This window comes from Nelumbo lutea, chromosome 3 (genome assembly GCF_056320005.1).
Source record: "Nelumbo lutea isolate HS-2025 chromosome 3, American lotus-T2T, whole genome shotgun sequence".
Lineage (NCBI taxonomy): Eukaryota > Viridiplantae > Streptophyta > Magnoliopsida > Proteales > Nelumbonaceae > Nelumbo > Nelumbo lutea.
In genome coordinates, this window is record NC_142686.1 from 46572665 (window position 1) to 46585459 (window position 12795).

General features: G+C 36.9%; 1 protein-coding gene across 1 annotated transcript; it reads right to left on the reverse strand.

The window, feature by feature from the left end:
• Positions 1-1508: 1508 nt before the first annotated feature.
• Positions 1509-11445, reverse strand: LOC148864722 (uncharacterized). Its single transcript, XM_088981556.1, has 8 exons — positions 9463-11445; positions 9276-9371; positions 7754-7864; positions 7371-7680; positions 4685-4775; positions 3264-3597; positions 2825-2973; positions 1509-2276 (listed from the first exon to the last, which is right to left on the reverse strand). The coding sequence occupies exons 1-8, from the start codon at positions 9754-9756 to the stop codon at positions 1763-1765; spliced, it is 1899 nt and encodes a 632-aa protein (XP_088837682.1). The 5' UTR covers positions 9757-11445; the 3' UTR covers positions 1509-1762.
• Positions 11446-12795: the final 1350 nt, after the last annotated feature.

The following is a 12795-nucleotide window of genomic DNA, read 5'->3' on the forward strand; positions in this document are numbered from 1 at the left end:
TTTTGCAGAATGGTTGAATTCATTCCACATCATAACACTTGTTTTGAGATGATGTGGCACAATAGTTTTTTAACAATGCCACGTGTTATGTTAACATGGCACACTTAAAAACTCCTATATATTAAATATATAGCCTAATTGTAATAGTTAACAAAGACAGTTCTATCAAATACAAATGTCATAAGTGATTTTCTAGATTTGTTGCAATCAAATATTTGCAACCATCATTTAAACAAGTATAAGATTAGCATAACTACCAAACTGACCACTAATACAAGAACAACTATCGATTACGAATGAGGTTCTTTTGGAGATTTTACTTTTACGTCAATATTCTTTACATGGATCCTAAAGATATTCCCAACTATTCGTTATTGAGATATTGGATACATATTGCATTGTACTGCTGTAATTGAAATACCGCCTCACGTTAGACCACTATTACTTTGGTCCATTTATTTTCCTCTCACTATATTCTCTCTTTATCTTGCCTCTACCATTCAATTAGTGTATATAAATTGGAGCAAAGGCAAAGCCCTCCGACAAGAGGCCGAGAGAGCATCTCGGAAAAAGGAGACTACCTTCTCAATCTTAAAAGGATATTCAGAATGAGTGGGTCCCATGCTGCCTCTCAAGTGGGCTACTTAACGAAACAAAACCTAGTTTGATGCCCTGAATCTAATAAAAGACTCAGCGGGTTTTGCCTGTACTAAGTACAGCCCTACTATTCCCGGTTCTCATCTTTACCGTGCTCCTGCTCTGTCTATGTCATTTCATCCTAAAAGAAAATTAGAGAAAAGACTAACATTAATTTTGTTTTGTCTCCATGTTTTTAGTCATGTTGCGTTACAAATTTCATTTGTATTGGCGTAAATGCATGAGTGCAAAAGGGCTGAATTGGTTTAGTTTTGCTTCAGATGGGGGGGTAGGAGGATTCTCTATACAGGTGTAAGGTAGGATGAACAAACTTTTTTGGGGTACAAGGTTTGCAGTGCCAATGAGTGTAAAAAAGACACAAGTACATTTTTTATATCAGGTAAGAATGCAAATTATAATTACAAACAAATGTAAGCAAAACTGAAGCAAGTGCAAATTTTGCACCCAATTAAGATTGGCACTGCAACCAAAGGAAATTCTGCATCAAGGTTTTTAAAACCGGACCAGATAAAGAACCATTCTGGGTTCAATTCCTGAGTCAAATGGTTCAACCGCCCAGTACAATTGAACAGCCCACTCTGATAAAAAAAATAAAAAACAAAAAACAGCCAAAAACCATTATCCAAGTTGATAGTTTGACCACCCAAGTCAACAGTTCACTGACCAAATCAATAATTCTTGACCAAAAAGCAGTTTTGAGGTAAAACAGAACCAGTTTTCATGTCTCGAAAGGTACTGCATGACTGCAGTTTCAATTGTAAAATAACGAACATGTTAATCACACGCATTCAATATATAATTTACAATTGAAACTGCAGTCATGCAGTACCTTTCGAGACATGAAAACTGAGTGAAGAATACAATCTGATGCCTCTTATCATATAAATAATTAGTTACCCAAGTGCTGTAATTGAAACGACGTGATATTGATAAATATCCCAAAACCCCCCGCGATGAACAGGGAAATAATGACAACATGAACCCCCCACAAAAAACAAAAGGGGGTTTACAAAGACTCAGAGTATATCCCACATTTTATACCCAGCTACCAAACAGCTGCTCAGTAAATAAAGAAATTAAATAACTGAACGAGTAAAGTGAAAACTTAAATGCTACCCCCTTCAGAAGCAGCTAGTTTCCTTCTTTGTTGATGCTCTGCAACCTTGTAGTCCACCACCTCACGAAATAGGTTTGCATCAAGTACACAGTCTTTGCTCCCATAAACTGCAGCTTGAACACTTGCCATCAGCTTTGCTATCTCCCTCCCTGAGAATCCTTCTGTCTTAGCAGCAGCTTCCTGGATGACATCATCTGACATACCCTTGATCAATATCTTCTGCTGTTGCCTCTGGAATAAAGACAGAAGCCAGTTGGACTTTCTTTGTCCAGCATGAGCTATGTACTTGTCTAAATAAAGTTTAAGAAGCTTGAAGCGTTCCTCTTCCCCAGGCAAGGGAAATTCAAGGACCTCGTCAATGCGGTCAGCAACAGCAGAATCAAGATCACCAGGGCGATTTGTGGCAAGGGCGAGGACTATGTCCTTGGACTGGTCTCCTGTGCGGAAGAGGAGGGCATTAAGAGCACTCCGCTGAGCTTCACTCATGTAGGTCTTGTTCCGTCTGCAAATTTTGGATAGGGGTACAGATGTTCAGTCCCAATAATAAGAATTCAACAGGCAGAGACACATTTTAGATAACCAATAGGAAAACAACCATGTTATTGTGCGCACTTCTCCTCAGAAACACATGCATAAAATCCTAGTATGTTGCAAAATATTAATGGCTAGTCTAATCAAAGTAATCTGATTCACAGACTTTCAGAATTGCACTGCCTTGGTGAATTAAGCAAGGTATACGATCTTTGCTAGTTTCAGTGAGGTACAGAAATTTAGTAGCAAGAAAATATGAAGCCAAGCTTTTTTTGACCCTTCAGCATTTTCTTCCTCGTTACCAAGTACAGTGGAATTCATCAAATGATTAGGATCATCAAAGCATTGCAAATTTTCAAGATAGAGATCCAAGTGATAGTCACTTGATTATGTGGTCCAGGTCAATGAGAATGGTGGCAGATTAAATCCCATTGTGCCAGGAAATGCTAAACTTCCAACAAGGTATCCAATCATGAAGGCATCTTTATGCAAAAACATAAAATAGCAGACATCACTTACTCGCATAAAAATGCATCTGCTTCATCAATGAAGAGCAGCAAGCCCCTCTTAGACTTCTTAGCCCAGTCAAACAACTGATGTATCTTGGTCACAGCTTGTGATCCCAGTGGTGCAACATCCCCACCAGTCATCAATGCATAATCCAATCCCTACATTTTGAACAAATTTAGATGAGTGACTAGATTCCTTCTTTTTTTAATTTCTACTTCCCTACTTTTGGTGATCATGTGTAGTTCATCAAAGTATCAGGGATGAACCACAAATTGGAACAAGTAGATAACTCAGAAGTCAGAATTGCTTGTGTTCACCAAAGGATGAAAGATTTTGCATGGAAAACTCAACTCAAGGCTCATGAAATACCAAATTGAAACTCTTAATAGTATATACTCGTTGCTTTCAGTATGCATAAAAAAAGCAGTAAAAGGACAAGGTCTCATACAGATTTGCGAGCAAGTTCTCTAGCAACCATAGTCTTCCCAGTTCCAGGAGGGCCATAAAAGAGCATGTTGCGAAATGGTGCCTGATGTGATTTTGTATTTGCAGTAGCACCTGCAAGCTGTTCAATTCTTTTTTGAAGAGAAGCATTCAGAACCACATCACCAAAGCCACTTCCGTTACTGGAAGGAGATCTTTTATCAGCTTTATGCGATAGTGTGTTCATGGCACGAGATAATATGCCTGACCAAGGATACTTGCCTCTGGAGGATTCTCTGATCAAGGATGGTTGTCCTAATATTCTGTCAACATATCCCCAAACCACTCTGGCACCTTCTCTGCAATAAGCAAAACAAATATATAATTTCAAACAAGTGATTCATGAAAGAATCAGAATTCAAAGGCCTGAAGAACAAAAATAATATATGTACACTCAATGTCAATTATACCAATTGACAAGTGTTTCCCTTTAAGTCAGCCAACTGGGAAGTTCTTGGTTTTCTTCACTAGATTGTCATGTAAAACTTGAGTCACCAAGGTACATTTGAAGAGTTGACACTACTTTGGATAACAACTCAACCTATCAACTGAGATTATAATGTGGTGTCTTGTTTGGTGAAAAATCCATAGGTTCAAATTGGCTATCAGTTAGTCATTTGAAGGGTTGTCTGCTTCAGCCTCTTTGAATGGTTTATCTGGAGCTTTTCAAAGCAGCTGAATCTCAGCTCAGCCATCCCAAACAGGCCCATAAGTTAATGCCTGGGTGTGAACCCCACTTTTCTTCTTCTTGTTCTTCCTCTTCCTTTCTTCATTTCTCCTTGATCTCTTCTCATTGATATATCAAGTTATCAACTAGGTGGGTCCACAGTCTATGCCCTTATAAATTGCAACCTTGGATGGTCAAGGGGCTGAGTAGAAGAGGAAACATGGTCTACTAAATTATACCAGTGGCTATATGTTGAAGGCTGGAGGGTTTGGCAGGAAAGAAATAGTAGAATTTTTTATGGTAAAATGGCTCAAGAAGATAAATTATTACTGAACATCACTGCTACTGCCTTTTGCTGGATGAGTGCCCTTACCAAACAGCAGAAGCTTTTCTTTTGAGGTCATATTTTCTGCTGATTTCCTTTGTAATTAGCTGTCAAATTGTTCATTTTTTTTTGGTTTGTTGCTTGCTACCGTCATATAGGAGCTTTATTCCTGTACAGGTTATTATGAGTTTATCTTTATAAACTCAGTCTCAGATGACTTTTTGCAATACAAAATATACTTTTCCTTGGTAATTATCAAAAAAAAAAAATCCTTGGTTCAAAAATTGCCAAAATCATGAGGAGCAATGGAGCTCATTTCATTAGCTTCCAAAAAAGTGACCCTAAGAATCAAGAATCAATATTTAGATTGCAGATATTCCAAAACATCTTATACCTTGTCGTGTAAATTCCTGCTGCAAGTGCTGTCACTCCCCCAACAGCTACAACCAATTTATTTTGGTCTGTTAATATAGCCCGCAAGCCACCTACAAGAGAGAGAGAGAGAGAGACCTGTTCAACCAATCTATTTGCATAATCATATGCATTTCAATATAACATCACCATGCAATAAGCATCAATTAGCACTCAAGTCTCAGGAACCTAAGTCTATAAGGTGTGTGCACCCTCAGGCCTAGTGAGTCTGAAATGTATTCCTCACAAGCAGCAAAACAAAGTAAAGTAAAATTCTCCAGTTACACATTACACAATTTCTGAGTACCCCAAACAAGTAGCTACATAGATGGCGACGAAAGATCCTTCCAGCCAAGATGCAAAAGCCACCCTAACGGTTGGATGGAAACATGACATGGAAAAATGAGAGCTAAAAGCTCTATATATAGCTAGCAGTATGCAATAAATAAACAAATGACAGAAACTCCTTCAATCTGTTTAGACATGATGCATCCATCAATTAAGGAACTCCAAATTTTCTTTTGCTGAGATTATCAAATGGTATACAGAAGCCCCAAAACAGAAATACATACATACGTCATTATAAGTTTCTTGTACAGTTATGAAAAAAAGCCATATCCTAGAAAATCCAAGTATTACTGGGTTATACAAGTAGAAATATAGGTATCCCAAGATATCTCCAAATACCCAGGTATCATAAATGGTGAGGATTCAGCAAAGCAAACAAGGTTCTAGTCTCTACTCTATGAGGTATTAGACTTAACCCAGGAAAAAAAGGATCTCTCTCCCCTTCCACCCCCTCCTCCTTGTGTGTATTTTTCTTTTATTCCATCTTTATTGTTTATAAAATTTTAAATTAAATAATATATAATACATGAAAAAGATTGCACAAGCCCAAGCTAACTTGGACACAGAAAATAAGGAATATGCCTCATTTAATTTCTAGAGTTGGTTTGGCTTGGCTTTCTATCCTTTTATAGATAAAGGCAATGCCTTTATTCCCATTCTTGAGCAATGTGAGACTTGGAACAACACTCAATAGTGAGTGTTACCACTGAGTGTTTTCCCAGGTCCCACATTGCTTAGGAATGAGAATGAAGACCTTGCCTAGGAGGATAACTCTCATACTTGAGTTGACTCATGTGTTGTCACATATTAACTCATAAATATTTCTTTATATGTTAAAAGTTTTATATTTTATAAAAAATAATAAACATTTGGTAATAAGATAAAATATATTTACATATAATATAGATATAATATATAAAATGTTAAGTATATAATTTATTAAATATGTTATATTGTATTTCATATATTATATGTTTAGAAATATATATTATATTATATTGTGGGCCAGGTCTCAAGTGTTAGGCCCAAGCCCATTTGGTCCTAAATGCCTTTCCCTTCTTTAACTTGTTTAGTGCCTTACTTCAATAATCCTAATTTTACAAAGGTATATGTTTGTTTTCAATACTATTAGAGTTACTAATCCCTCCTTCATTCACAACCTCTGCATGTTCTTCATTTAATAACTTCTCAAAATAAATTTTCCATGTTTCCTTAATTTCCTAGTCTTTCATTAAGACTCTTTGATCTTCCTTTTTAACATGATTTAAATCTCTGCCTTTTCTTTCTTACATTTTGGCCAATTTATAAATTCCATTCTTTCCCAGTTTATGTCCCATTTACGATATAGTTTATCATATGCCTTAAATTTAACTTCACTCACTTGCTTTTTAACTTCCTTTTTTATGGTTTTATATTTTCCAAGCTTTCTACATTTTTAGTGTTTTTGCCAATCTTTATATCACACTCATTTTACTTTGGTTATATTTTGAATGTCTTTATTCCACCACTAAGTTTCTTTCCAATCAGTAATTACCACTAAGTTTCTTTACCACTTTGTCATTTCCCTTTAGATTCTACTAAAATGCCTTTTGCTACTTTTTTACTATTATCCATTTCAAGCCATATATCGTTAGTCTTTCCATCTAAATTCCATTTTTCTTCTGTTATTAGTCTCTAAATTGTACTAATTCTTCCCTTATTCGATTTGTCCACCTAATTCTTGGGCACCTATTTTTTTCTCTATTTGTCTTCCATTTTTTGATATACACTTCTACCACCATCTATCTATGTTGTGTTGTTAAGCTTTCCCTGGAATAACTTTAGTCTTTGCACATCACTCTTCTTCCAATAAGAAAAAAATACTTCACCTAAGTCTGATCCACTTTTTAAAGTTATTAAATGTTTATCCTTTGTTTTTAAAATCTGTGTTTACTATTGCCAAATCATAAGCTATTGCAAATTCTAAGATTGTATCTTTTATTTCATTCATCTCCCCATACCCAAATCCTCCATGCACCATATTATAAGTCTTTGTAAGTTTTCCCAGAATCACCTTTTAATGTTTTCTTCTAAACTCTCCTGCAGCGCATAAGCACTAATTATGTTAATTATTTCCTTCCCTAAAATAAGTTTAATTTCTATCCCCAACTCTTAACATTTACAATTTCATGTTTTAGATTCTTATCTACTATAATTGTTACTCCATAATGAGATCATCTTACCAAGCCAAATTTGATCTAACTTGTTGACCTGGAATATGCTTCAAGACAACAGCTTAAACTTAGGGCATATATGCACGTATCATGGAATTGAGTTTGCACCTCCTATATGCTCAAAAGTTGTGTTTATGGCAGCAACCCATTTCTCTCTCTCAGCACTTGCACGTTCTACTAGCATCCGTTTATTTACCTCTTCTGCTAACTTTGCTTCATGGGCCCTCCCCTCTGCTTCTGCCATAGCCTTTACTCTAATTGTTTCACGCTCTATCTCAGCCTTTTCCCTCTCTGTTTGCCGACGCTGTGCTTGAATCTGCTCTTCTGATGCTCTTCGGGCGTGCTCCTGCCTGATGGATGACTCTTCTTGCATTTTTACAAGCTCTTGATTCCTTGCTCTTTGAGATTCATTCTCTGCCTGTAAAAATACAAGGCATTTAAAACATACTCCATTAACCAACTCCAGAATGGACCTAACGCTTAATACATACCTGCATTCTTTTCCTTGCCAATTCATCCTCATAGCGAGCCATTTCAGCTTTTGTTTGTGCCTTCTGTTGGGCAAGTTTCTTATGTTCTTCATATATTACTTGTTGTCTCTCCTGCAAGAAAGAGAGATGATAACAAGAAGTTAAAATCTGAACAAAGGTTTAATGCTTAATGGCCCATCACTTCATAATTATACAAGTAACTTGTAGGATTTGTAATAAACTAATAATTGCCCATATAACCAGAACCCCTTGTGCAGGACTTGAAATATTGCAATTTGCAAGCAATACCTTGTCAAGTCTACTGATATAGTGAGATTACAAATTAGAGCATGAGCTTTCCTCTTAAGAACAATGGATGTAGATCACTAGATCAATTATAAAACTTATTTCAAAAGCTGCCTTCTCAACTCTAGGAAATGAATGGCAGGAGAAAGTGTCTATAAAAATCAAATAATCAATAAAATTAAACACAGCTGTATTTCACAAGAAAATTACAAGCCACATAAAGCTAAATAATTGCAGCAATTAAAGATGTTAGCAAACTAAAGGCATATTGATTAAAAAGAAAATCGAATAAATAGATAAATAAAGATCTTTAAGACCAATTATAGACTTAATTTTAACCGCTGCCTTCTCAATATAGAAAATTAAATGCAGGTGAAGGTGTCTAGTCTAATAAGAATCAACAAAATCAAAATATTGACTGCATTGCATAAGACAGTAACAGGCCATGCATTGGCTAAAGATTCAATAATCCATTGAAGCTGCCAGAAAACTAAAGGTACATCAGTAAAAAAAAAAAGAAAAATAAATAAATAAAGCCCTTTCAGATCAATTTAGACTTAATTTCAAGAGCTGCCTTCTCAATTATAGGAAATAAAAGGCAGGTGATGGTGTGTACAACTACAATAATCAACAAAACCTAAAAAAAAGGCCATATTGCATAAGAAAACCACAAGCTACAAATTGTCTAAATACTCAAAATCCTTTTTTTTTTGGATAAAGAATAATCAGCACCAATTGAAGCTGTCAGCAAAATAAAGGCGTATGAGTTTAAAAGAAAATTACATAAATAAATAATGACCTTTCATAACCAATAAAAAAATCCATAATTGATTTCAACAGCTACCTTCTCAATTGTAAGAAATTAAAGGCAGGTGAAGGTGTCTATAAGATTGTACAAAACCAAAATACAGGCTACATTGCACACACACACACAAAAAAGAAAAAGAAAAAGACGCATTGGCTAAAAAATCCACATCAATTGAAGCTGTCAGCAAAAACTGAAGGCATATCAGTTAAAAGGAATAAATAATTATAAAGACGTTTAAACAAAAATGGTCAGGAAAAGGAAACCCCCTAAATCAGATTTACTTATCAGGACATAGCAGTTAAAAGAAAAACATAACCTTTTTCTAGTTTGAGGACATCAATATCTAAAAAGACACCAAAGACAACTGAAAATACAATAGACCAAGACAAGAATGAGCAAAAATTGCCTGCTAAGAGCTGTTAGTCTTACAGTCTCATGTTGAGATTGCAATGACTGAAACTGGGCTTTCTTTGCAGCTAAATCCGTCTGCCTCGTCTCTTCTTGTTTCTTCATCAGCTCAAACACCTATACAAAACCAAAATGCCCTTCAATCCCTCCCTAAGCAAAAAAATCAAAAGAATCAAACCTTTGAACCAAACAAATCCACAGTTTGAACCTTTTTGCCCTGCGAAGAGCTGTTAACCTCTCGCACCGCCTTCACTCCTCGCTCAAGCGCTTCTGGGTCGAAACCAGACGCCGTTGTCCGCGGATAATCATTCCGAACCCGCTGAGGTTCCTCTTTTGCAGCTGATTCGGGTGAAGGAACTTCGTGAGAAGCTGGATGAGTCGAAGCTGACGAAGGATAAGAAAATGGGGAGTAGCTGAATGGACCATCGGCATAAGAATGCTCTACTGCTAAGGAGGCCGACGCTAGAGCAGAAAGAAGACCTGCAGCATAGGCTCTTGCCATTGTTTGTTTAGACCTTAGAATGAGATATCCAGCTTAAAATTAATCTTAAAAATGGTTCGAGAGCTTGAGATTGGGGAGCAAGAAAGGGAAGAGACATGAACCCGTCCAAAGTGGTCTACACAGGCATCGGAGAGACGATGAAGAATCAAGGTTTTGGTAGGGTTTCTAGTTTTGCATGAACACGCGTACGAGAGTCAGAATCCGACGCGTGCCCAAAAGTCTGATTTGGCAACGGTAAATATACTTTAGCTGTATACGTGTCCCGGAGTCCATGACTTTTACATTTTGCCAAAGGGATTAATAATCTTTAAGGTAAATTACAAAAGACCTCCCTGTAGTATGGGGTCAGTGACAAAGGTCCTCCTATATATAATTTAATAAAAAAAGCCCCCTGAAGTTTATCCATTAGACAAATACCTCCCTCCCTTGGCATTCCGACAATTATCTTCGAAAAAAAAAATCTTATTCAGTTATTTTAAATTTTTAAATCCCTATATTACCCATTTATTTATTTATTTATTTGAACGTTAAGAAAGACATCTCCGACCAAATCACTATGGATACCGGTGACGGAGGGAGTAGGGGATGTGGCCGCCACATCTCCAGCAGTGGCGGTGGCGCAGGATCACGGCAACAAAGGACGTTGAGGGAGGGAGAGGAAATGAGAGGGGTGACCATGAAACACTCGCTCCCGTGTCGGTTTGTCACTCGGTAACCTTGTTGTTGCATTCCCGTTCCAAATAAAAAAAAAAAAAAAATGAATGCCATCACTCACTCCCGGTCTCCCACTAATCATCCATTCATCCCACTATATCCATGAAACAAATTTCTCAAGCAATAAATGTAAATGTAAATCTAAATCAGCGAGAAATAGAATATCTAGGTTTGAATCATATCGTCAGAAAGTCACCCAGCTTAATCTTATCTTCATCCCACACGGTCTGTTCATTCATACTCGCTGCAAATTAGGTTGTTGCAGAAATACCTCTTGGTGTGGTAATGTTCCGTCCCGAGGCTCTGCCCTCGGCTACTTGAATGGCAGCTCCATCGCTCTGATAAACTGGCTGCGTTGCTCTTCCGTAGTTACACTCTGTTTACCGGTGATGTCTATGGCATCGTCTTTACTAACCAGAACAACTCTCTTGTTCTGGGTCGCTGCCGACTGCATCATAGCATTCGGACCGTCTTTTGGGGTCTGCCCAAGCACCAGTATGATTGGTGAGAAAGTCATACCGGTTCGCCGGAGAATAGATAACTGTGAGAGTTGCAGAAAATTCAAGTAGCTTGAATGCATTTCTCTTCATTTTTTCTTCATCGCAATCCTCCGTGTTCTTAATTGATGAAGGCACATAGAATGATGGCTTTGAACCTCAAAGAACCTCAAAGAAGAGGTGAAAACCTCAAAGAACCAACGGTAGAGTAGCACTCCATGGCATTGAATACAAAATTTCAACAAAATGGATAGATCACTTGCAATTTTGACATCAGCAGTCGGGTTGCTCAATCTATATGCAGACAAGCCTCCGCATTCCGATGAAATCCCTAGCGAAAAGTAACAGGTTGAAACTAAGGACCGAAGATTCTGCTTCTCTTTCCTATTCGAGGAGATGAAAAAATGGAATGGACGGAGCTTACTTTGGAGGGGTAGTGCTCGCGCGTCACGCCTCGCTTGTGACGTATGGGCAGAGTGAACTCATACTGAGAGGACGTCACCAATGAAATTGCCGGAGTTTGTTTTTTTCCTGAAGACGATGACTGGTGAGAAAGATCTCAATGTCGGAGATTTCTCACCAAAGAAAATCAGATATCGTGAACGATTCATTGATTCGAGCGGTTGAAACATCGACTCATTGTCCCATAAAATGATTTTTGATCGTTTTTTATTTTTTAATTGGGAACAATCCAGTTCGTCCTGGACTCGCAAAAAATTGTTAAATTGGTCAATTATCCATTGACCCGGTCAATCGAATTATTGATCATTCAATGGTTTTTTTTTTCTTTTTTTTTATTTTTTATTTTTGTTGTCAGAATCAGTCATTCATTCGAATCGAACAGCCAAACCGTTGACCCGAAAACTGAGTCATTAGCTCGAATGACAAAACACATATGGTACTCCTTAATAGACCTCACACATTCAATTCTTTGCTTGTAATTTTTGTTGTCAAAACGGGTCATCCATTGGGAACCGTCCAGACAACCAATTCCTTTTTACCCCAATCCCGGTCACTGGAAAAAAATTATTGAATTGGTTAGCGACCTATTGACCTGTTCGATGGTTTTTGGCCATTTTTAATTTTTGTTGTCAAATGAGTCGTTTGTTTGAATCGGACAGTCGAACCTTTGACCCGAAAACCGGTGGCCAAAACAGTTCCATTTTCGGGTCATATGAGTCACACGCTCGAATGACATAACATCATGATTTTTAAAACCGACCTAGAGACCAAACCGATCAGGAGTCCGGTTATCAGGTCGAACGGTCTGATCGTTCAAACCGAACGGTCGACCCATTTTAAAAAAATTAAAAAAATAAAAAACAATCGAAACCGTTTGAATGGTTTGATATCTAACAGTCGAACCATTGACCCAAAAACCGGTGGCCAAAATAGTTCATGAGTCACACACTCGAATGACATAACATCATGATTTTTAAAACCGACCTAGAGACCGAACCGATCAGGAGTCCGACTACCGGGTGGAACAGTCCAACCGTTCAAACCGAACGGTCGACCCATTTAAAAAAAATAAAAAAATAAAAAAATAAAAACAATCGAAACCGTTTGAACGATTCGATATCTAGTTATTAACAATATTTATAATAACTATTCTATATTTATATAATTAGATAATTATATATATATCTAATTATCTAACAGTTTATATAATTAATAGGAAATGGGTAGTTATTAACAATATTTATAATAACTATTATATATTTTATATAATTAGATAATTATATATCTAATTAACTAACAATTTATATAATTAATAGGATACAGGTTGCTCTCATGTGGGAATCTACTCACACTAGTAGATTCCATT